Source organism: Amphiura filiformis, chromosome 7, assembly GCF_039555335.1.
Source record: "Amphiura filiformis chromosome 7, Afil_fr2py, whole genome shotgun sequence".
In the NCBI taxonomy this organism is placed as follows: Eukaryota; Metazoa; Echinodermata; class Ophiuroidea; order Amphilepidida; family Amphiuridae; genus Amphiura; species Amphiura filiformis.
In genome coordinates, this window is record NC_092634.1 from 19,419,935 (window position 1) to 19,447,512 (window position 27,578).

At 36.7% G+C, this 27,578-nt stretch overlaps 1 protein-coding gene across 1 annotated transcript; it reads right to left on the reverse strand.

Annotated features, from left to right (window-relative positions):
* Positions 1–106: 106 nt before the first annotated feature.
* On the reverse strand, positions 107–26,037 carry LOC140157701 (cytochrome P450 2J4-like). Its single transcript, XM_072180941.1, has 3 exons — positions 25,674–26,037; positions 23,415–24,359; positions 107–543 (listed from the first exon to the last, which is right to left on the reverse strand). Exons 1-3 carry the CDS (start codon positions 26,035–26,037, stop codon positions 107–109), a joined length of 1,746 nt encoding a protein of 581 aa, XP_072037042.1.
* Between the last annotated feature and the right edge of the window lie 1,541 nt (positions 26,038–27,578).

A 27,578-nucleotide genomic window follows, 5' to 3' on the forward strand; every position in this document is an offset into this window, starting at 1 on the left:
TCCGGCTAAAACAGCGTATACAATTGAGCACGCATGTTATCCTCTTGGAGATATGAAAAGGGGTCACATGGTTTCGGCGCCTCTTCCATTACTTTCAGATACTCGTCTATGAAGTCCTTGGTTTCTCGACATCGATAATTTCCCGGTGTTCTTCGATACGTTTATCAACGAACTCAAGCAGATCTTTGATAACATGTAGCAATTCTTTACTCTCATTATTTGGATAGTATTTTGGAAGCATGACAGACCACCCTCCCGAGCCAACTAGGTGCACTAAACGGGCATTGGATTCACTAAGAAAGCGGAAGTTTTCATCATCATAATCATGACGCTTTCCAAACACGACAGCAAATACATTTGTTGTACAGTTGACGAAGAACTGATGTGGGTGAAAAGGTTTGCCCGCAATAGCATCCAACTCCTGGAGGAGGATCTCGGATTCCTTTGCAATGTTAGCCTCAAAGCTGCGCTTCCCGATGCCAAATTCTCGAAATGTATGCAAAGCAAATGTTCTATATTCGGCCATGTGTTTGTACGAATGAACTGCAAGTAATTAAAAACAATAATAATGGTGACATTTTAGTTTTCATATCCCATGCTTTATGATTTTCAATATGTTTAAAATAACAAGGGCGGTTCTCGAATAACAAAGCTATACCATGGGCCACGAACCGGCTTTTGCGTCTCATATAAGAATGGAGTAAAATAATTGGAAATTCAAAAACAAGAAAAAAACTAAATGAAACTAGAGTCAATAGAATCTGGGTACGCAGCGAATAGCTATATCTCATCCCTATTTTGGTTATTTAGGGCGCAGACCACCAAATGAGCGTCCCATTGAATTGTCCATATTTTGACCTTTTGACCCCAAAGTAAACATTGTACAAAGAGGTCAACATTGACTTTTTGTTTTATCTCACTAAGGTCTATCATATGCAGCACTCAGATTTGCCATACCTCGTTATTTGAAATTTTACACATTTTGACCTTTTGACCCCAAAGTAAACATTGTACAAAGAGGCCACCATTGATTGACTTTTTGTTTTGTCTCACTAAGGTCAATCATATGCAGCACTCAGATTTGCCATACACCTAGGTTTCATTATCATTGAGATATAGGACTTTTTATTTTTTCGGAGAAGAGCAGGTAGGGCAACTACTTGATTATATTTCTACATGTTCATACCACTTACTCTGAAAATTAGTACAGGTTATTTTTTTAATCACATTTTTGTTACTAAAATGGGAGCTATAGCGCCCTCAACGGGCACTCTCTCCATAGGGCTGCATGTAAAGTCCAGTTTTGCATTTGAAGCAACCAGGTGGATCTTCGCTGGTGTTGTTGGGTTTGGTTTGTGAATGAACCAAAAGCGAAAAATGCATTGTCTGCACCTTTGTCAATGTCGGCACGATATTTGAAAGCACAAAAACCATGGAAACTTTTCCAATCACATCCAATCTCACATGCAAATGCGCCTGGCTCATTTATTTAATAACGTGCAATAGATGCAAGAAGCAGTTTGTCTCCAAGACAACCACGTCTGTATACACCAGGTTCAACAACACACGCTCAGAAATTAAATACAACAACTCCAAAGGCGGCAAACGTCTTCCCTACGTCACCCACTTCCACTCCGGTCAACATTCCGTAAACGACATCCGTCTTATGCCAATTGAACACATTCACAAGAAGTCCCAAAACGCTATCCTCCACAGAGAATCTTCTGGATCGCAAAACTTCAAAACCTCTGTCCTCATGGTAATAATGCTCACGAGTAACCCAACCCCTTTTTTTAGGCCAAATCTGTCTCGTTCAAAGGAACTCACCGCTTAAATTGGTTTTTGCGGAATATCAATTTTAAACGTCTTATTTTCTCAAAAAAGGAGTCATTTTCATTGTCCTTATAATATATTAGCTTGCCAATGATATGATGTTGTTTTTGCAATAGACCTGCCCTTTAACAACGGGAGGGTAAAATCACAACTGTGCCACTTTTACTAGGGAAGAGCTGTACAGTACAAGTAAATCAATGATAGCATCAAGTTTATCAAGAGTTCCTTCGTGAAATCAAAAGAACGCATCAATTACACAATACAAAATTGTTTTTACTTTTTTTTACTGTTTTATCATGATACAGGTATAATGATCCTCTTTTTCATTTATAACAGATTAAAAGATAAATGAATATTTCACATTCTGCTGTAAAATTAAATGCATGTGCATGTCAATAATTTTTTCATGGTAAATACTGTTCTATTTGTTATTCAAGACATGTTAAAAGACATACAAATATTGCACACTAATAGGTAAAAGAACGCGTATTACTTGTTGGGAGAGAAATTAGACAAAATAGAGACCTTGCGAAAGGAAGTTAGAAACCACAAACTTTAACGTCTAGAGGATTATAGAGGATTATGTATTCTACACCACTCTGCCATTAAAGCCGCTTGAAGTTAAAGTTAACGCGAGAATCTATAGTGTGCCGTAAATTATGATGAAATACGTCATAATTTAGAACAATAGTTTGCCTATTTCCTCATAGACTACATAATTACCACTTATGTATTATCCAGTTAATAGACCAATTATTGGAAATCTAATTTGGTTGGGTAAAAACATGCTACATGTTGCTGAAAATTATTGATTGAATTAGATCAAAATAATTTTTGTTCCAAACGTCACACTGTTTATATACTTTTGTATGTGCTCATGGCGTACACCAAATCAGTTTGCGGAACCAAGTTTTTAGCTTGACCTCAACGCCAAGGGGATTAAGTTCCCGTAAAATGGTCTGGTTTTACTTGAGCCAGCAGTATACGATACTTCTGGAAGAGTAAAGCAGGTGCATAACATTTTTATATATAACATGTCATAGGTTGTGCCTGGTAAGAGAGGGGGTAGGGAGGAGGAGAGGGGGGGCATTGGAAGTTGGCAGGGAGGTGCTTTGCTGGTAACCAAGGGGGCATCTTGTCTTCCTTCTTGACCCTCCCCTTTTGGATGCTGATATTTTACGCTTTTAGGCCTTTTTCTGCCATTTAAGCCCATTTTTGTAAACACGTTTCCCTTTGAGAATCGGCCCACGCCCTCCTAACAGAAAAACCCTGACAAAATCACTGGAGAGGGGGAAACAGGAGTGCGAGTGGGTAATTATAGGAGGGTCAAGTTTGAGAGAGCGAGTACAGATAGAGGGGAAAAGGAGGGGAAAATAAGGAGAATGTAGGGAAGGGGAACCAGGAGGGGAAGGGGGAGAGAGATTCAGAAGGAGGGGAAAGAAATAAAGAATATGTATTTCATTAGGCTTTGCGAAGTAAATTGGAATATGAAATTGACAAAGCTGACGAGCCTTTATTAAATAATATTATATATATAGGCATATACCTATCGTAAGAATATTAATTGAAACGTATAGGGCCTAGCCAGTTTCAAAATAATATGATAAGGAGATTAACGCTGGGTCCCGACATAATCCATGTTGAGTGGTATCGCGAGTTCATTCATGTTTACTCAAACGAAGCTCTTAAGGTAGAGTCTTTTGTCTTGAAGTGGGACTAATAACCACTTGACTAAACAAAAGAGAGACATTTGGATGTAGTCGGTTACAAGCTCTTACACATGCCCTTCTTTTGAACGCACATTGATACACAATGTCCCGAGTTTAAGCGACAAGACGCTGTTGTTGCAGTAACCAACCATACCTTTCGCGTTGGAATAAATTTGAGCAAGAAATCCAATCGATATTTCTGAAGTTGCCGTTCCAGTTAAAGTAACTTCATTCCGCAAAGTCTCTAATAATGCACGCGCACTGGGGTTGTTGCGTTTAATGCATCAGCTATCATTGATTTACATGTACAGCCCTCTTCCCTAATAAAATTGCCACAAATGTGATTTTGCCCTGTCGTTGTTAACTAAACATATCTCGAGAAGCAAATTGAACAGAACAAAGAACGGTATTTGAGAGCTAAGACTGCGCCCTTGACGTTGATGTAAGCATCATGGCACAACGGCATTTTCTAATTGCCAAAGAGAGCGCTTTTCACTTGCCCAAATTCTTTTTGAGACAGGCTGTATATCTGGAATGCTCCTTCTCAGTGTATGGTTTTTAACTTTAATTTTGTGGAACCGCAACCAACAGTACCTTAGACTTCCCATATAGAAAACTGCAAAATCGGGATTCAATCGAGATTACACTAAAAAAGTCATGTATTTAATTTCATTGGGCACTATAATAATAATACAAATAATGCCATGGAATACATGCAAATGGGTATTAATTTTAAGACAATACAATTAAAATAAAGAATTTGTATGTAAAATATCATTTCGTCATAAACATAACGGATAAGGCCATGGGCATTCCGCTTTCTCCGATACTGTGCGACATTTATATGGAAGATCTTGAGCAGAGAGCTATTGAGACAGCGCCCCACCCCCTGTGGTAGTTTCGCTATGTAGATGACACCCATTGCAAACTTAAGAAGTGTCACTTTCAAGAATTTACTGACCATCTCAATTCACTGGACAAGGACATTCAATTCACCACCGAAGGAGAGGAAAACAACTCACTTGCCTTTCTAGATACTCTCACCGTTATCCAACCGGACAGATCCACCAAAGTCACAATATACCGCAAAAGCACACATACGGATCAATATCTTAATTTCGCCTCTAATCAACCGATTGATCACAAACTTGGAGTCATCCGAACTTTGTACCATAGGGCCGATACCGTGGTCACTAACCACCAGGACCGCGATTACGAAGAGTCGCATGTGAACAACGCTTTAGCCAAATGTGGGTATCCTAAATGGGCACTTGATAGAGCCACTCAACCAAAGACTCCCAAAACGAGCGATGTGGGCGATAAACGCCCAAATAAAGGCCACGTAGTGCTCCCTTACATCAAAGGAACCTCTGAAGCGATTAGAAGGACATTTAGCAACTATGACGTTAGTGTTTTCTTCAAACCCACTCGCACGCTAATACAAATCCTTGTGTCTCCCAAGGACAAGACAGACAAGAAGGACATTACAGGCCCGGTATATTACATCCCGTGCCAGGGCAAAACTGTTACCGGTACCGGACAGTGCAAAGAAGCCTACATTGGCAAACTGAACGCTCTCTCAAAACACGTTTTAATGAACATAGGAGACCCAGTAGTACAGCATCAGAGGTATCAAACCACATTCACATCGAGTCTCCGGGACATTTTGTTGACTTGGATAAAGTCCGCATACTCGACAGAGACAGTAGGTGGTTCCAACGTGGTGTCAAAGAAGCAGTTCACATCAAAGCCAACCAACCATCTCTCAACAAAGACGGGGCCGGTTCAAACTTCCAGGAGTCTATGAGTCTGTTTTCAGGTCAAAGGTCAAGAAAATCGCGACCTGATACAGTCACTCACTCGCTGATGAAAGATGGAGTACCATCTGAATTATTTCTTTGTGTTTGGATCAAAAGTTTAAATCAAAATCATAACGGATTACTTACATGTACTGCCAAATACATGTACTTTGTATTCAAACTCATTGTTGTGTCCCTTGTTGTTATTAAGTGGATTATTGTTTGCTTAAATCAAAACTGAAAATCTTCCCGTACTTCTGTCCTAGTCGTGTTGCAATCAGGTGCATTGCTTCTTTTTGTAGCCCAAAGACCACATCAGCTGAGGAAGGAAACCAATGATTGGGAAACGCCATGGTCCTGGAGGCAAATTGTGAGGTTGCTGAATCCCCCAGATAACCAACAGAAATGCCAACACCAGTAACAAAACTGACTTCACATTCGCCAAATCATCATGGTAGTTAAAGACCATTTTGTTAAAAAAGCGTCGACAATTATCTTTGAATATTATTATGTCGTTGATAGATGCTGGTAGTTGTCAGAAATATAGCAGTTGCAGTATTTGTAATTGGAAGGTATATCGATATATTTTGGCAATCAGTAGAATCACAGTATAAAAAGTAAAATAATACGCACCTTGGAATTGAACTTTCACACCATTGTATGACTTTAAGGCGAGACTGAACATGTGAAATAGCCAAATAGTGCAAATATTATTATTTTTAGTTATTTGCAGATTAAAATACTTTAGAAAAAAGCTATAATTTGCTTTTTGTTTGAGCTCAATCAGCCATTTGGTTTTCAAGCAACAGCAAATCAAAGCCGACGATAAAAACATTACCTATGGCGATACGTGCAATGTCATTTAAAGGGCGATTTTTAGCAAGATTCCAAGAAAAATGTTAATTATAATAAATTGTACAACTATTTTCAATCTAAATGTTGTCTAATTGTTAAAATTTGTGGTTAATGACTGATGCTAAGTGTTTTAAATTGTAAAAAATCCATAATTACCGCACATTTCTACCGATTTAGTAATACGTACATTACGTTCCTTTTGTATTTTATTGTTTTTCAAGGGGCACAAATTAATGCCAATTAGACATTAATTTGGGATTAATTTGTAATGCAAATGTTGATTTTAATTGTTAAGATTATTATCACAGTTAATAGCATGTTTTTAGAATAGAAAATGTGCATATTATCAATCGTTTTGCATATTTAGTGTTTCTAGACTTAATGATGTTTTCTGCCAGTTGCGATTTTACGAAGATTGAGAGGTTGCACTCAGCTTTTCTCAGTAAGGCGCCAACTCCGATCACTCTACAATTTGGCAGATATGTCATTGACATATATATCTTGAATTAAATTTCGGTAACCATGGAAACGACCCAAATTTCATATTTTTTCCCAAAAATGTGGATTTTGTAACATTTCGCATACCGTTCCGCATGAATGAATAAATGTATGGACAAATCCCTCTGACAAATTTATGATACATATAATATGAATATACTAAAGCACGTTTGGTGTTCATACCTTTAACCGTTTTTGAAAAAAAGTGCGCGCAATGTATACCGTTCAAAATCCAAGATGGCCGCAGTTGCCATATTTTGCAATTTTGTCCGTTAAATATCTTATACATCACTAAGATATTCATTCATGCTAAGTTTCAAGAGAATTGGTTGAAAGCTTTGGAAAATCACATTTATAAGTTCGGTCTTGCCTTAACATGACTAAATTGAATAGAATGATCATGTATTCCCACTCAAAACCAATTTGAAAGAATAATTCTTCAACCATGGCATATCTTTTAAATGGTTAATAATAGGCAACATTCCTTTACCCAAATAACAATAAAACCTTTCAGAACCACAAATAAAACTATCACACCAGATTAGCTTGGTGTGACATGTAGGCTATATCACATGCTTGGCGCGTGTTACATACGTATAGTACAGGGCGCTATTGGGTGATTTTTGAGTTAGCATCTAGTTTTCCTACATTAGTGGAACCAATGTTTTTGGCATCCTTACACCTCAAAAGATAAAACCAGAATTGGTTCCATTATTTTCTATGCCCCCTATACTTCCTACTAGGGGTCGAAGGTCATAATGGGGCCAAAAGTTAATATATGAAGAGCTTTGTTTCAAAACCCCTTACATCCACTTGCCCAATTTTGAGAACACATCAAAAAATCATCAAAATAATCACTGATATAAGGTGTTTTTCAACAAAAGCCATTTTTGGCAGAATGCTCATGCTACCCAATCATCCCGTGGACAAGGGGTATTGAAACAAAGCTCTTCAGATCCACCAAAGTCACAATATACCGCAAAAGCACACATACGGATCAATATCTTAATTTCGCCTCTAATCAACCGATTGATCACAAACTTGGAGTCATCCGAACTTTGTACCATAGGGCCGATACCGTGGTCACTAACCACCAGGACCGCGATTACGAAGAGTCGCATGTGAACAACGCTTTAGCCAAATGTGGGTATCCTAAATGGGCACTTGATAGAGCCACTCAACCAAAGACTCCCAAAACGAGCGATGTGGGCGATAAACGCCCAAATAAAGGCCACGTAGTGCTCCCTTACATCAAAGGAACCTCTGAAGCGATTAGAAGGACATTTAGCAACTATGACGTTAGTGTTTTCTTCAAACCCACTCGCACGCTAATACAAATCCTTGTGTCTCCCAAGGACAAGACAGACAAGAAGGACATTACAGGCCCGGTATATTACATCCCGTGCCAGGGCAAAACTGTTACCGGTACCGGACAGTGCAAAGAAGCCTACATTGGCAAACTGAACGCTCTCTCAAAACACGTTTTAATGAACATAGGAGACCCAGTAGTACAGCATCAGAGGTATCAAACCACATTCACATCGAGTCTCCGGGACATTTTGTTGACTTGGATAAAGTCCGCATACTCGACAGAGACAGTAGGTGGTTCCAACGTGGTGTCAAAGAAGCAGTTCACATCAAAGCCAACCAACCATCTCTCAACAAAGACGGGGGCCGGTTCAAACTTCCAGGAGTCTATGAGTCTGTTTTCAGGTCAAAGGTCAAGAAAATCGCGACCTGATACAGTCACTCACTCGCTGATGAAAGATGGAGTACCATCTGAATTATTTCTTTGTGTTTGGATCAAAAGTTTAAATCAAAATCATAACGGATTACTTACATGTACTGCCAAATACATGTACTTTGTATTCAAACTCATTGTTGTGTCCCTTGTTGTTATTAAGTGGATTATTGTTTGCTTAAATCAAAACTGAAAATCTTCCCGTACTTCTGTCCTAGTCGTGTTGCAATCAGGTGCATTGCTTCTTTTTTGTAGCCCAAAGACCACATCAGCTGAGGAAGGAAACCAATGATTGGGAAACGCCATGGTCCTGGAGGCAAATTGTGAGGTTGCTGAATCCCCCAGATAACCAACAGAAATGCCAACACCAGTAACAAAACTGACTTCACATTCGCCAAATCATCATGGTAGTTAAAGACCATTTTGTTAAAAAAGCGTCGACAATTATCTTTGAATATTATTATGTCGTTGATAGATGCTGGTAGTTGTCAGAAATATAGCAGTTGCAGTATTTGTAATTGGAAGGTATATCGATATATTTTGGCAATCAGTAGAATCACAGTATAAAAAGTAAAATAATACGCACCTTGGAATTGAACTTTCACACCATTGTATGACTTTAAGGCGAGACTGAACATGTGAAATAGCCAAATAGTGCAAATATTAAAATTTTTAGTTATTTGCAGATTAAAATACTTTAGAAAAAAGCTATAATTTGCTTTTTGTTTGAGCTCAATCAGCCATTTGGTTTTCAAGCAACAGCAAATCAAAGCCGACGATAAAAACATTACCTATGGCGATACGTGCAATGTCATTTAAAGGGCGATTTTAGCAAGATTCCAAGAAAAATGTTAATTATAATAAATTGTACAACTATTTTCAATCTAAATGTTGTCTAATTGTTAAAATTTGTGGTTAATGACTGATGCTAAGTGTTTTAAATTGAAAAAAATCCATAATTACCGCACATTTCTACCGATTTAGTAATACGTACATTACGTTCCTTTTGTATTTTATTGTTTTCAAGGGGCACAAATTAATGCCAATTAGACATTAATTTGGGATTAATTTGTAATGCAAATGTTGATTTTAATTGTTAAGATTATTATCACAGTTAATAGCATGTTTTTAGAATAGAAAATGTGCATATTATCAATCGTTTTGCATATTTAGTGTTTCTAGACTTAATGATGTTTTCTGCCAGTTGCGATTTTACGAAGATTGAGAGGTTGCACTCAGCTTTTCTCAGTAAGGCGCCAACTCCGATCACTCTACAATTTGGCAGATATGTCATTGACATATATATCTTGAATTAAATTTCGGTAACCATGGAAACGACCCAAATTTCATATTTTTACCCAAAAATGTGGATTTTGTAACATTTCGCATACCGTTCCGCATGAATGAATAAATGTATGGACAAATCCCTCTGACAAATTTATGATACATATAATATGAATATACTAAAGCACGTTTGGTGTTCATACCTTTAACCGTTTTTGAAAAAAAGTGCGCAATGTATACCGTTCAAAATCCAAGATGGCCGCAGTTGCCATATTTTGCAATTTTGTCCGTTAAATATCTTATACATCACTAAGATATTCATTCATGCTAAGTTTCAAGAGAATTGGTTGAAAGCTTTGGAAAATCACATTTATAAGTTCGGTCTTGCCTTAACATGACTAAATTGAATAGAATGATCATGTATTCCCACTCAAAACCAATTTGAAAGAATAATTCTTCAACCATGGCATATCTTTTAAATGGTTAATAATAGGCAACATTCCTTTACCCAAATAACAATAAAACCTTTCAGAACCACAAATAAAACTATCACACCAGATTAGCTTGGTGTGACATGTAGGCTATATCACATGCTTGGCGCGTGTTACATACGTATAGTACAGGGCGCTATTGGGTGATTTTTGAGTTAGCATCTAGTTTTCCTACATTAGTGGAACCAATGTTTTTGGCATCCTTACACCTCAAAAGATAAAACCAGAATTGGTTCCATTATTTTCTATGCCCCCTATACTTCCTACTAGGGGTCGAAGGTTATAATGGGGCCAAAAGTTAATATATGAAGAGCTTTGTTTCAAAACCCCTTACATCCACTTGCCCAATTTTGAGAACACATCAAAAAATCATCAAAATAATCACTGATATAAGGTGTTTTTCAACAAAAGCCATTTTTGGCAGAATGCTCATGCTACCCAATCATCCCGTGGACAAGGGGTATTGAAACAAAGCTCTTCATAATTATGTTCTATCATGCTGTAATATACCTCAAATTAATATTGTTCTTCTCATTGCTAGAAATAGAAAAGTCAATTGTCATATTGCCCTTTGGGTGATTAGTTAAGGGAGTTAAAGAGTAAATAAGGTCAAAGTCATTATGTCATGCACAGAAGCCAAATTTTCAAAATGCACCGAGTCAATCAAAGTTTTTCTTAAATTACTCCTCTCGGCGAACCACATAGGAAAATAATTTATTTGAGAAATTTATAACCTCAGAATCGGATGAAAATATGGGTCAAATGTAATGCTTGTACATATTTCTATTGGACTTACAGATGCATGAACTCTGAAGGGGACGTGACAATACAAAAATGCACTTAAATTGCAAATTAAGTATATGTTTGAGATTTTTTATGTTAAGGGGAGTAATTTGAGACCAGATTCGATGAAATCGGACCATTTCTTAATTTTGACCTCTGTGTATGAAATTTTTGACATTTGACCCATTCGACCATAACTCCTGAACTAAGCACCCTAGAAAAATATGACAATTGATTTTCTTTTATTCCGTGTGATGAGAGGATCAATTTGAGATACATTACAACATGATGGGACTATTTTTAAGTTTTTCCCCATTGTGACCTTCGACCCCTCGGGGGAACCTCAGGGGGCTTAGAAAAAATGTAACTAATCAAATTTTTAGAATTTCTGGTTAAAGGATGCCAAAAAATTGGTTCCACTAATGTAGGAACATAAAATCCCAAACCCATAACGCCCTATACTATTAACGAAATTTCTCTTGAATGGCTAGTTTTCAGAAAAATGTATTGTGTTCAAAATGCGGATTGTGGCTCAATATATTACGGATAATGATAAGTAGAGTATAAATATTAATGCTCAAAGTTCAGATTTTCATGATTAACGGGCTGTCATTTTCTTCGGAAGGGGGTCATGAATATACGGGGGTCATAGAATTTTTAGACCAAAAATAGGGGGGTTATAATTTTTTACACCAAAAATAGGGGGGCCGGGTTATAGAATTATTAAGAGCTGATGTCTCAAAATTTTCGTGTGCTGCGCATTCTTTTAACTTACGGTCAAAATGTGTGCACAATCTTTAGTTATAAATGCAAACTTTTTGCGCCCTTTGCGCGCCTTTCTTAAATCAAAGTTTTAATGTGCTCCGCGCACTTTCTTTAGACTCGAGTGTTTGCGCGCTCCACGCCTTAGTTCCGGCAATGAATAATTTGTCTTGAGTCTTGTGTAGGCGTAAGTAGGACAGGGAAGGGGTCATAATTTCCGCTTCCACCCGACGTTCTTCCTTTTAACAAGCAGGATCAAAAAAACCTGAACCTTCTGAAAAAAAGCTTATAAACTGTCAACTGGATCATCTCATGCATATTGATCAAGTTAAAGGAGGTATACCAGAGTCTACCAGAAACATTCTCAGTTACATGTTTGAAGATCTTCTCTGAAAAAGAACTGGCAACCACGTTGCTAAACAACCACCAGCATCAGTAGTAAACAGATGATCGTCACAACAACAAAAGTGTAGAAAAGGCGTCTGTTAGACTCCAAAGCGTCCACAGTGAGTACTGTTTCTTGGACTAGAAATAAGAAAAATCTACTATTATGCTTCATTACAGTCCTGATGAACATGTTCAAAGTGATCGGCATTAATTGCTCTTAAAAGGGCATTTCGTGATCACAGCCTCATCCCCCCACTTTTTTACAAAAAATTGAAATTTTTATACCACTGGAAATCTCTGGCTACATAATATTAATGTACCAAAAATTTCTTACAGATTAGTTCGTTTAGCAAAAATATCGTCAAATTTGAATTTCGTTCTGGTATACCAGAACGAAATTACAACAATGGCCTATGGAGCAATATAATACACATAATCTTGCATAACTCGCTAACGCAAAATCAGAATCAACTGAAAATTCGGGAATAAGCTTTTGTCAAGGATCACGAAATCCTCCTTAAAGTGGAGACTTCCTTTTTGATGTGTTTATACATATACCACTCTATGCAAATTCTGACTGAAATTGGACTGAATTGATTTGAAGCATCATTTTAAAAACAGGTTGAAAGAGGAGGACTATAGTGAGTGCATCAATGGTATGTGAATATAATGCAAAATAATATTCCACTTGTTCGTATGCTTGTGGACGAAATGGTGCGTTTGGTCACTTTATTTTTTTTTTCAATCTGTATATTTTAGACACAACGGAGCATGTAATATAAATTGTGAGTAAAATAAAGTGCAATAGTGCTATGAAGCCATTTTTTACTTTATAAACCATTATATTTATTAGTGACTTTGGGTGAAACAATGAAGGAACTATTTATTTATATAGCATTTACCGCTTAATTTTTATGAACTATTTTACAACGATTCAAAGCTTCTAATACTCACCATTCTATATAAGTTCAAATAACTGAATGAATAACTAGCAGATTGGTAGGTGGGCTTTTTAAATGTCGAAAGGAAATGCGTGCATTAATTTCAATATATCCAGTAAGATTTATATATAAGGCATAGAGAAACTGGAGTTAGAGATGTGTGAAATGGGAAGGACTATACGGAAAGAATAATATTAGAAGCTTTGTTTGAACACCCATACACTAACACCACCCCCCCCCCCCACACACACACACACAGACAACCCACCAACGCACCCCTACATCCCCACACAATAATTGAAAGAATACTTATGTCAGGTTCAGATCTGGTGTCTTTATTAATATTGCACACTATGTGCTCTCATTCAAAATATATGATGCCTCGTGGACAAAATTTAAATTGGTTATCGCAGTATAATGACTCGTAAAAATAAACAGTAGATGCGATTCACTTCAATAGGATTTATAGAAACTTTCAATAACTGAAACGTTAAACTTGTTTCTAACGTAAGTGTTGCTTCTTTCTATTATTGCATTTTTGATTTACCCTGAAGGTGCAATACAAATTCAGAATTACACTACAGGTTTTCAAAATATATATGATATGGAGAGATCATTCAGAAAGTTCTTCCACATCTTTTAACTTCACGTCAATTGAAGCGTAGCTTCTTAAAACTACCGTAAAGATAACGCTAATGGTGCATATGGGCTCCTTTCCCGTAGTGTAAATTTCACTTTAAAATGGAGAGGTCCCTCCCATGACAATATAAACAAGAATTATGAGTCCGTGCCCTTATTTGCCGGTGGTTTTTACGGGAGGACACTAAGTAGTTTGTCCTAAAATTTCAGATATGTCAAGGAAACCTGTATAGGGGAGACCGGGTCGTGTTCGCCCTATTTTTTCAATCTCGCCTAGAGAGGGCAATTCTCATGTTAGATGGCTATAGTTTTTACACTTTAAAGCTGTATGCTGTAGCTAAATACTACCACATTTGTAAGAACATTGAGCTTTCAGTAATGGCAGGAGCCGGGCAGGAGAAGGGAAAATAAAAATCACGATGCCAGGGCGGACTTGCCCCGTGCTGGGCAAGTCCGCCCTGTTAAAAAGAAAAGGTTATAATATTGCATAAATTTAATGTAAACGTTTAGTAAAGGATATATTGGGTACTCATTCTCTTCCAAAGAGTATACTAAATTTATTGGAGGGTATAATGTAAGCCGAAAAATGTAGGGGTTCAAAATTAGCAAACCTTTATTTGCAACTTCGGCAAATTTGGTTTTATGGCATAAACGGTGGTATGAGTAATACTGATACCACTTTACTTTACAAAATATGCTTGTATGTAGTTTTACCCTGTTTAAAGGTATTATCAATATTTTGCATAATACGCCGATGGGGCGAATCCGCCCCGGGACTCCTCCTGGGGAAAACACAGGGCGAACTTGCACCTTCACATACAGGGCGGACTTGCCCCAACGGTATTTTTGTACTTTACCTCGTGTTATGCATACTAAACACAAAATGTAGATCTTTTAATTGCATAATATGTTGGGCAAAACGTTCACCTTCCGATAAATATAAGAACGAAAACCGTCTCTGCAAGGTCTTGAGATTATTAAAATAGTACTAATTCTAAAAAGTAAACTTCCTTGACACCTAATTACATCATCATTGTACTTTTCCAGCAGTCACGAAAACAGAAACATGGGGTGGGCGGACTTTCCCCGAGGACGGCCGGTCTCCCCTGCACCATTTGGCGAATCTTTACTGTGTTTACCGTATGTGCATTATTCATTGGAGTATGAAATATCAAATAACGAAACAATATTAAAACATTTACATACAAATTTATGTTTCTCATTTCTACGGGATTAGTAGTATCTAACCTACAAGGCTGAAGAATGGTGATACGCTCGTACTTGTATGAAATTAGCTGTTAACACATAGAAATAAAATGGCATCACAAATTTATACAATCTTGCGCAAAACCCAAACCAAAGACGGAGGCCTATTCATAATACTGTATCATAATCGAGTTTGCTTATGCTAGAATCTAGACCGAAAGGTCATGAATGTAAGGTTGGATAAATATGATATTAGATAAATATACAGATGACCTAATCTATTTCATAGCAGTAGTAAGCCAAACTAGACGACGAAACCTGTTTTATTCTGATATAGCGGGACCATGATTTCCTGCAAACCATTATACATATATAAATTTCGCAATTACAAAAGGCGCAATTTATAAAATCTTGATCAAGACGCAACAAAATATACAGAAGCAAAAAATTCATAAAAATCTGGTTAGGGCTATTTTACAAATGTGATTTTAAGAGTTGTTCGCAAATTCAGTAAAGATATAATCCCTTATTCGCCGTTAGTCATTGATTTCATCCATTATAAAAGAGCTCAACTTGGCTTTAAGTTTGAACAAAAAATGGGTCCTCAGATGGCCACCCAAAGGTGTCAAATTGACAGTAAGGGTGAAAGAATGTGACACCTTTGGGTGATATTTTTATTTTGACACCATTGGGTGTTACCTGAGGACCCATCACTGTGAACGACCATTCAACGGTACATCCCGTTTGTAGTGAAAAATTCGGAATATCATAAAGGGTAGCATTACACCCAAAATTGGATGTAAAAAGTGCTTTATGTCTTCAGTTATCAAATGCAACTGCGAATCAATATAATATTTTTAATCAATCTCCAGGTCTAGTTGGTACTGTGCAGAACATTAATTTATTATTTTAGTTTATTTATTTTGGCTGTGTTATGTGCCCCGCAATATTATATAATATTCATTAAAAGTTATTTTGTCATGGATATTAATTTTCACTAACTCTGATATTTATCTTTAATTGTTTGTACATGGAATATTCTAGAAATTCAATGGAAAATGCTAGTTAACAATCATACATGGTGAATAAAAAATCATATTCAGAATAAGTGGTGGTGCTATTACAGAAACCATGTATACAGTAAGCCAAAAAAAAATAAGGTACCAGTTGTGTTTACTTTACCCCTGTTTATCCTAAATTAAAACAAATATGTCAAAATGAAATCAAACCGCCAATACCCGTACTCATTAGCTCTGGTTTAAGACCTTATTGGTTGAAATTGGTTGAGAATTAAAGAAACGGTGATCTAAAACCTAATGAAGAAACGAAATCAAAAGTTGCACTTTTGTGTTCTAATCAATGAAAGCACGACGATAGTTTTAACGTGCTAATCAATGGAAGCACGGCGCCAGTTCTTATGTTAGCGAACGCGTTGTGTACAAATCAATATGGCATGCAATGGAGCAAACTGCAACTTTTAAATTGGAATCTTCCTTGGGTTTTTGGATCGTCGTGTCTTTATTTCTTGAACAATTTCACCAAATGAGGTCTTAAATTGGAGCTTAATGATTGGTTTCTGGTTCCAATTATGACATATTTGACAGAGTTGACATCTTCACTCATGTCTACTTCAGCATGTGTAACTGAACAAACTGGTTTTGAACCATCAGTGACATTTCTTTCAATATACTCTTTGAGCATATTAATTTGACACAACTGTCTACTTTTGCGTCTACCAGGAGTCTTAGTGATATGATCTACATGATCTATTTCACCCACTTTTGACTCAACTACACATGGGCCTGAATATCTAGCCTGTTGTGGGTGTCCTTGAATTGGAAAAAGTACAAGGACTTTACTTCGCAACTTTTAACTGAACTGAACTAATTATCCCGCCGTACTTTATGATCGATCACTGCGCATGGTATCTGGAGACCAAACTGCCAGTAGTTACCGTCCATCACTACAATTATCAATATTAGACGTATAAGAAATCTTAGGCATTTAAAATCTTACGTGTCTAGGATTTCATTGGTCAATAATTGAATACGCTTAAGATGATTGGCTGTTTGGGATTTCTGGCTGTGTGATCCGTTGATTTAATCTACCGCGAAATTCTTAGACGTCTAAGATTGCATCTCTTAGACGTCTAAGATTGCAAGGTTAGGCGTATTATCTTAGGCATGTTTAGAAAGTGTCCGCCATCCATACTCTCCAACAAACAAGAACCCCTTATAACTTCAATCTCCCCTCTATATGTCATTTCTTACTATTCTAGAATAATCTTATCTATCCGTATTCACTCGATAGTTAGCACATGTGCTTCCTATCGAGGGCTTTTGAAAACGTGCAAAAACGAAAAAAAAAAATGAACAGCGCCATCCACAAAAGTGACAAAAAGTGTAAAGGGTTTTGAGCAAATCATCGATACACATAGCTATATACGAACAATTAAACCTACGAATTTGTGTGTTAACTACATTAGCTCAGTTGGTAAAGCGACAGACTTTGAATCATCTTAAGAAGAGCGAACTGAGCAGGAGTTCGAGGCTCGTTATAAACTTTTCCGTTGCTTTATTTTTATTTTGGGGTTTGAGCTTTTCTTCATAAATTTAATCTTTGTTTTTCGTTTTGTTTCGTTATTGTTTTTTATTTGCTTTATTTTGTTTTGTTTTTCTTTTCTTTTTCTCCTTTCTTTCTTTTTTGTTCTATTCATACTGGGGTCATGGGTTATTTATTCAAAACATACCTATATACGAACAATTCAACCTGCAAATGTATGTCTGAACCCCATTAGCTCAGTTTGGAAAACGCCGGACTTCGAGACTAGATGAAGTTCAAATCTGTTCAGTATTTCACTATTTAGATTTTTTTTCTCTGCCATGTTTGTTTTACAGGTATTTTTTTAACTACGAATATAGGCCTACATTTGACAATTCTTGAAGGTTTTTTTGTGGGCTTTTTATTTATTTATTTATTTTTACCAAAGGAACAATTAGAGATCAGTTGGATTAAAAGTGGAGTGGTTACATAACTCCTTGGTAACTGGATCACGCACCTTTTGAAGGCAAATAAATACGCTCATTTCGTTCTAATAGACAAAGTGATAATCGGATTACACGTAACACTTCGCTGGCGAATAATTGGATCAACTTTAAAATTTCACCCCTACATCCAATTTCATGCATTTCTACACACATGCATGCTACACCTCAATGGCAGACATAGCTGCTGGGACACAATAGAACAATAAATGGCGTTGAATGCCATAGACTTTGTGTTGCGATCATATCGATCGTGGTGCAGAACTCAAAAGCGTGATCCAGCTGACAGTGATAATCGGATTACACGTAACATTTCCCTTGCGAATTGTTACGCATAGTCGTGCTAAAAGTCGGTCGATACATGTTGAACTCAGCACAATTCAGAAATACGCGTTTTTGCTTTGAAAATTCTCGGTCAAATAAAAAACTTTTTTTTTCAGTAATGTTGAATAAAAAATGTTGAATAAAAAATAGTTCTTGGATATGCATTTGAAAAAATCCCGGTGTTAAAATTAGGAACGAAATTGTTTCCTGTTTGATTTTGATAGGACTCAGCTTCACCTAGACTGCGGAACTTAGTCCTCAATGATAGTCAGTCATTTATCTTTTGGTCGTTATATGACTATCATGATATGATTATCATCATCTCCGAGGAGCAATTTCAGACAATTGCTTGGGATTACTGGGGCAGAGGTTAATTGAATCCTTTCATGACCACTGATGCATAGTCAAGTCTGACAAGGACACTCGGCACGAATTGAAGGACCATGTCACTCTCGACAAAAGAATGCATGCATGTCAAAGGTCATACGACACCAATTGGTGTTTGTTATGCTCATCGAAATATGTACAGTAGGTCTATGTCTGGTTCCCTTCATTGTATGTAATGTCCTTCCATATACTTCTCCAACCCACTTGGTGATCAGAATTCGTCTTTGGCTTGCTGTTATGTCATTGTTGGCGTATTTTTGGCCATTTAATCAGGGACTGAAACAGATTATTGTCAAGCTATTGTTATCAGATTATCTTTTCGACCTTCGATTGTATGCGAGTTGCGCCGAGTGCGCTATGTTTGAATTTTATTATTTACTCATGTTGCCCTACTAAATATAAAAATAAAAAATAAATTCCAATATCTTTTTTAAGTTATGTAAAATTGTGTAAAATGTCTATCCTTTGTCGAACACAATTTCTGTGTAGCATGGAAAATCATTTACATAGGATTTTGAAGACAAAATGTGATAATTTTGTGGAGATACAGAATGCTAGAACAAACTAAATTATATTTTTTCTGGAATGTGTACACCGTACGCTTGGTATTCCTACTGATTTCGATACTGAAATAATTCTTAAGATGATGTTCTTTATTTGATTTATGTTGGCATTTCTAGAGTCTGTCATTATAGGTAAACATGTAGGCTCATTTCGCAATGTACAAGACAAGCCACGCGCTGTGTTGTAACTGTGCTTGGATTCGTAGGGTCTATTGATCAACGTATTATTCATGCTTGCTCAACTGAGGATAATTTGTAAACCTGCAACTCGCATGGTACAATGGGTGGAAGCCGTTTACAGTCCCTCCATAGAGGCCTTGCATGTGACGTATCATCCCGTAAATATGGCGGACTACTCAAATGCATTCAATAAAAGCATGATTGCAATCGGTACCGTGACAGTTCGTCTCACACACATAACCCTGCACTACGATCAAATAGGTTGATGACAACATTTGATTGAATGGACTGCACTCCGCTATAACTACGGTGAAGGACACCGGTTCAAATCCTTTGTCTGGAGCCAATCGATAATTTCATGCAGGGCCTCTATACAAGGTCCCTGATTCAATAAAGCGCACAATGTAACAGGCACAATTGAATCGGAGCGGGATTTTACACACAATGAGCGTGTTTATAGTGAGACAATCTTTCCGTTATTTAGCTAAACTACCGCGCAGTCTAGATTTGCAATGGTTAGTAAAACATAAACAAATATAGACTGCGTGGCAGTCCAGCTAAATACCGCATAATCTGGCTCACTATAAACACGCTCTTTGTTTTTTATTTTTCTTATTGCACAAAATCATAAAAGTATAATGGATAAGGTTAAAATTATAAAATGCAAAAGATTTCTTTGCGGTTAAAAAGCATGTCCATATCACGTTTAAGTCGCAGTTATTGTGTCCTTCTTGATGTAAAACGAAGTCAGTATTTTGAAATAGACTGCGGAACTCAGTCTTCAATGATAGTCATTTGATAGAAGGGAACCATCATCAGAGCCTTTGAAAAATATGGAATTTCTGTAGCGTGTAATGGCAAAGAGGACCATGACCCACAATCTTTCCGTTATTTAGCTAAACTACCGCGCAGTCTAGATTTGCAATGGTTAGTAAAACATAAACAAATATAGACTGCGTGGCAGTCCAGCTAAATACCGCATAATCTGGCTCACTATAAACACGCTCTTTGTTTTTTATTTTTCTTATTGCACAAAATCATAAAAGTATAATGGATAAGGTTAAAATTATAAAATGCAAAAGATTTCTTTGCGGTTAAAAAGCATGTCCATATCACGTTTAAGTCGCAGTTATTGTGTCCTTCTTGATGTAAAACGAAGTCAGTATTTTGAAATAGACTGCGGAACTCAGTCTTCAATGATAGTCATTTGATAGAAGGGAACCATCATCAGAGCCTTTGAAAATATGGAATTTCTGTGGCGTGTAATGGCAAAGAGGACCATGACCACCTCATTTTAACATTGAGGGCATATACCCAACTACATTGTTGAATAAACAGCCCATGACCCCAGTATGAATAGAAAGAAGAAAAAAAAAGGAAAGAAAAAACAAAACAAAATAAAGCAAATAAGAAACAATAAAGAAACAAAATGAAAAACAAAGCAAAAAAATATTAAATTTATCAAGAAAAGCTCAAACCCCAAAATAAAAATTAATCAACGGAAAAGTTTATAACGAGCCTCGAACTCCTGCTCAGTTCGCTCTTCTTAAGATGATTCAAATTCTGTCGCTTTACCAACTGAGCTAATGTAGTTAACACACAAATTTGTAGGTTTAATTGTTCGTATATAGCTATGTGTATCGATGATTTGCTCAAAACCCTTTACACTTTTGTCACTTTTGTGGATGGCGCTGTTCATTTTTTTTCGTTTTTGCACGTTTTCAAAAGCCCTCGATAGGAAGCACATGTGCTAACTATCGAGTGAATACGGTATTACAACATTTAATCATCCCATATATGACACATCATTTCTAAAAATAGTGCATAAAATCACCACAAGCTAATTAGACTCATAACTCTGTATACATCAGTTCTAAAAATAGCACATTACCTCAACGCAAACCAATCACAATTATTTACCTGTGTAATGTGTTAGTGTACCATGATTACTGTAATAGCGCCACCACTTACTGTGGCCTTCAGGACTAATCTAGAAGTCTCCATTAAGCAACGTATTCTTGCATTGGGTTTCCAGAATATTCCAAGTACAGATCAATGGAGATATTAATATTAAAACAAGTGAAACTAATGTCTGATGACAACAATATTTTCTTGGGGGGGGGGGCACATAACAAAGGAACAATCAAATTTCTTGATATCAGATCAAATTACCTTCTAAGATCAAATTTGATAGTATATGGTTTTGGTTTAAACGTCACTCCGTATGTTCCTTCGAAGGTTATTGGTGACGCATCTTCCGGTTTGGCAAGTGAATAGCGGTGAAGAAGATGAGTGAAGAAGACAAACAACTCCATTTTTGCCAAGGTCTGACCAAGACAGATGCGACGCCCTGTAAGAAAATGATATAGGCCTAGGTATTTTAGATATCATATTTTGTATGTTTACCTTTCACTCTGCTTGTGTGTCTTTGTTCCGACTGTGTTAAAATAATAGCCAACAGTTTCTAGTGATTTTGCAAGACTGTCTCATTAAAATATATTTTAAGACCCACCTGACGTTTAGATTTAATGTTATAAAAGATCAAAACTGAGAATTTTGGTTATTCTTCCAAAAGAGGTAACGGGACTTGTTGAAAAAAATACATAAAACACGCAGCGTGCATTCAAGTACAGGTTACCAACTTATTGGTCCTGCAACCTCATTTTTACCCATTTAAAATTGCAATCTTTCGTGCGCTCGCGTGAATTTGTGCCGGTAAAGTCATTCTGGCAGCCTATCAGTGGGACGAATTTGACATTTTTCTCCCTTTCTCCCGGTACGCCGCTGATAAGTTTCGGAATGTAACAGCATTTTGTATTATGCTGTGCTCGCGCCATAATTTTTCTTATGAAATTTGGGTCACGGGAAAAAAGTTTGGAAAAGCCCTGCAACCCGGGGTGGGGTTCTTCGAACAAATTTGTACGGAGATGTGCGATGCAGAGTTTTGAATGCTGCCTTTCTATATACCTACTTTTTGATGCTTTTGCAACCCATCAATGTATCAATTTTTCACAGAAAGCACCCAAAAAGCGCCTAAAATTTCCCAAAATGTGGTGCTTTTAAGAATACTTTTGGCCAAATGCGCAATAAACCCACCCATCGACATACCAAAATCGCTGAAAAAAATTTGAATTCAAAACACTTTTGTAAGAGTAAAACTAAATATTAGTAGGCTTCATTAACCCATACTATGCATACCCACGAAGTTTGGTTGTCTACCCACCTCCGAGTAGGGTGGAGTCAAAATATTTTGGTTTGAGATTAGCCCAAAACATCTGCTAACTTCTTTGAGCATTTTTAGTGCACATATACCTGTATATATACGACACTATGGTTACCTGCTTATCTATTTTTGGATTGGGGATGTCATGAATATACCAACATTTTGGGGTCATAATATTTTTACACCAAAAATAGGGGATTGTAAAATTATTAAGGGCTGTAACTAGCTTTTTTCACAATCTTTAGGAGTTTCAATTAAAATGTTCGCGCGCTGATAGTAGGTCATAAAAAATCAGCCCACGATAGGGGGGTTATAACAAAAAATTAATTTCGGTCTCCGACATATTCATGACCCCCTTCCGAATAAGGAATTTATGTGAATTTTAAGCATCTCAACAAACACTAGAAAACGTTTAAATGTCGGGTTATATAAAGGACATATAAAGGGTATAAAATGTTCTCATAACATTCAAAAACATTTGTTTACAACCTACTGCAACCATATTGTTATTAAAGTGTTGACAAAATATTTGGCAAAAAATGTTTGCAAAAATATTTCAAAATAACATTTTAAAAATATATTTATAATATTGTTGTAGTGTGTTTTCATGCAAAACGTTTTAAAACGTTTCCATGACCCTTATATAACCCGACATTTCATGTTATTAAAACGTTTTTATCTAAACCAAAGCCCAAACTTTAACTTGTATAAAACGTTTTAACAACTTTTTTTGTTTTTGCTGGGATATACGAACTATTTACTTACCGACTCCAAAAGGACAAACTTCCTCTCTCTCAAAATATTTTCCATGATCATCGATGAACCTTTCAGGATTAAATTGGTCAGGCTCCGGGAATATATTGGGATCTCTCATCACACCATATATATTTGAAACTATAGTAGCGCCCTTCGGAATACGGTATCCATGAAGTGAGGTCTCATCAGTGGCCGTATGAAAAGCACTCAGTGGTACCAAGGTAACATGACGTTGTATCTCAAGAATGGCTGCTCTGGTGTATGGCAGTTGCTCTTGATCAGAAACTTGTGGTAGTCGATTGCAGCCAACAACTGCATCCATTTCCTCCTGTATTTTCTTCTGGATATCTGGATATGCCATCATGTACAAACAACACCAATCCAAAGTCGTGGACGTGGTGTCAGCTCCGGCAAAAAACATCAGATACAATAAAGCACGCATGTTATCCTCTCGGAGATATGAAAAGGGGTCATCTGGTTTCGGCGCCTCTTCCATTGCTTTCAGATACTCGTCTATGAAGTCCTTGGTTTTCTCGACATCGAAAATTTCCCGGTGTTCCTCGATACGTTTGTCAACGAACTCAAGAAGATCTTTGATAACATGTAGCAATTCTTTAGTATCATTAGTTGGGTAGTATTTTGGAAGCATGATAGACCACAAGCCTGCGCCAAGAAGGTGCACTACACGGGCATTGGATTTACTAAGGTAGCGGAAGTTTTCATCATCATAATCATGACGCTTTCCAAACACGACAGCAAATAGTACATTTGTTGTACAGTTGACGAAGAACTGATGTGGATGAAAAGGTTTGCCCGCAATAGCATCCAACTCCTCGAAGAGGATCTCGGATTCCGCTGCGATGTTAGCCTCAAAGCTGCGCTTCCCGATGCCAAATCCTCGAAATGTTTGCAAAGCAAATTTCCTGTATTCAGTCATGTGTTTATACGAATGAACTGCAAGTAATTAAAAGTTATAATAATGGTGAGATTTTAGTTTTTATATCCCCTTTTCAATATGTTTAAAATAACAAGGGCGGTTCTCGAATGAACCGGCTTCCGCGTGCAGTATAAGAATGGAGTAAATAATATTGGAAATTGGAAAACAAGACAAAATCAAAATTAGAATGGCCCTGAGAAAAACTTACAATGCCCCTTGAATTTATATAAAAGAGAAAAATTACAAATGCACCACTTAGACCCCTTAAAACCAATAACATATGTCCCTTTCACACCTCTTACGACCTATTCTAGCAGTCGCAACGTTAGATTTAACAAAAAAACATCGCTAGTAATCAACCTCTGGCTGCGTCTTCACAATCGCTATACTGCTTGAGATTTAACCTTCGGCATACTGGCGACTTATTGATCAGATATCGTTAAATGCTTTTCAATAAGTAAGTGAAGTTACGTCACAAAAAAAACGCTACATTTTTAGCGAGACCCTAGTATGATATGCGCTTTTGGAGCAGTTAAATAATTGAATACCTGAGTGGAAGAAGGGCCCAACTCCATTTTTTTACAACAATGAGTTAGACCCAGCATTTTATTGCCAGCAGACTGTTCTTCCTTGTGAGTGAAAGATGAGCCAAAATCCACTCTCTAAATAGTCTTCCACGTACACTTAATCATGGTTTTCATGGAAGAAGGGCCCAACTCCATGGAGTTGGGCCCTTCAAATATTGGGTTAAAGAGGAATTTTGTTCATCCATGAAATCTGCTTTTCACTATACAGTAAACTTTCTTGCTAACATATTATTAGTTCTACTTGTATAATTAATGGTGATTACCTCAAATCTGTAGCTATTTATAACTGGTACTTGCAGTATATTAGTGGAAGAAGGGCCCAACTCCAGCTCGTATAAAAACCTGTACCGTTGCCATGGAAACATCATATATAATTTCGAATGTATGTAATATTATATATTCATGTACTAAAGGTCCCCTGAAGATGAATACATTCTGACTATCAAATTTTTCCAAATATTAAGTTTTTTCTTAATATCTCAAAAACAGTTTTAATGGAGTTGGGCCCTTCTTCCACTCAGGTATTCAATTCCCAAACGGCTTACGGGTACAATTTCCAAACGGCTTACTTTCGAAATTTTGTGGAACCGCAACCGACAGTCGTGTATTTAATTTCCTTGAGCACTAGGTACAATTAATGCCTGCCATGGAATATATGGGTGTTAATTTTGAAACAATACAATTACTTTAAGAATCTTTGTGCAAAACACCAATAACGTCATGTTCAAAACATATTTTACTTACCTGTACTGCCAAATACCTTGTATTCAAACTCATTGTTGAATCCCTTGTTGCTATTTAGTGGATTATTGCTTGCTTCCTTTATCATATCAAAATCGTTGATCACCACAAATACTAGTCCAAATAAGTCAAAACTGAAAATCTTCCCGTATTTCTGTCCAAGTCGTGTTGCAAGCATATGCAATTCTTCTCTTTTGTAAAACATAGACCACATCAGCTGAGGAACAAAACCAATAATTGGGAAACGCCATGGTCCTGGTGGCAAATTGCGAGGTTGCTGAATCCAACAGACAACCAACAGAATTACCAACACGAGCACCAAAACTGACTTCACATTCACCAAATCATCATGATAGTTAAAGACCATTTTGTTAAAGAAGTGTCTACAATTTTGTTTGAAACTAATATGTCTGTAATAGAAGCTGGTAGTTTTCAAATCTAAATGTTAAAGAGATTGTGTTAAAAATGCGGATTGTGGCTAAATATATTATTGATAAAAATCAGTAGAGTGAAACGTTAATGTTCAAAGTTCAGATTTTAATGATACAAAACCGATATATCAATTTTATATCAATTTGAGATATAGGCAAATATAATTGGTCAAACTTAAAGAAAATAATTAGAAAATATGTGCTTTATTTGATCATATTTTCACTAATTAACCATGGAATTTTTCAAATATGGTGTCATTATAAAGCCTGCATTATGGGGCACATATTGGTGGCTTTATCTTGAAAAGTTAGAAAATACCGTTTATCGCATTTTGCATCTGAATTCTTCCTGACACAGACTGACTAGCAGACGGGCAAAAAGGACGACACTTGTCTGCAAATACACAAAAAGGACGAATACCTCGTGAATATTCGTAATGCAAAACAAAAAGTCAGTTTCAGATCTGGTGTCTTTATTGCGTATTACGTGCTCTCATCTAAAATACATTGTATTGCCTCGAGGACAAAATATAAAATGGAAATCGCAGTATAATGACCTGTAAACATAAAATAGATGTGATTCAATTTATTGATTCACACACGGTGACTATTGAACCTTCCAATAAATGAAAAGATTAACTTACAAGGTAAAATACAAATTTAGGAAACGCTACAGGTTTTCAAAATATTTACATTTTCGCGTCAATCGTAAAGAAGCGTCTTAAAACTATACCGTAAAGATTTGCATTTCACTGAAAAAATAGAGAGGCCCCTCCTCTGACAATCTAAACAAGAATTAAGGGTCAGTGCCATTATTTGCCGGTGGTGTTCACGGGAGGGCACTTTTAGTTTGTGCCTACAATTCCAGTTATGTCAAGGAAACCTATATACACCATTTGGCGAATCTTTACAATTTGTTCGGTATGTACATCATTCATTGGAGTACGACGTATGAAATGTCAAATAACGAAACAATATTAAAACAATTACATACAAATGCATGTTTCTCATTTCTACGGGATTAGTGGTATTTAAAGTCATAATGTACGATCTTTTTTTAGAATTTACCTTTATTTTTTTCAAAACCGATTTTTTGGCATATTTGTAATACTTATAGACCAGGCTGTAGATGAGCTAGGTGTCACTTGGAGCGTAAACTTATCCCATATGGTTTTTCTAGATCAGAATTTCATGAGGAATAAGAATATCTTGGGTAACAAGCCCCTATCCTGAACAGGCTCCCACAAAAGGGGGGTTCTTTCCGGGGGGTCCATTTTTTAAGGATAAAATATCATAAGTTACGTTTAAACACAATAGTGTAGAGCAAACTCTTATAAATCTCATAGTGTACACCCAATTAGTAAATTAAGCCCAACATATTTGATGTGGTAACAATCTGGAGGGTGAAAGAGTAGTAGGGGGTCTCTAAAGGACCCCTATTTCCGGGGGGGTCCATTTTAAAGGAAAACATGCCCTA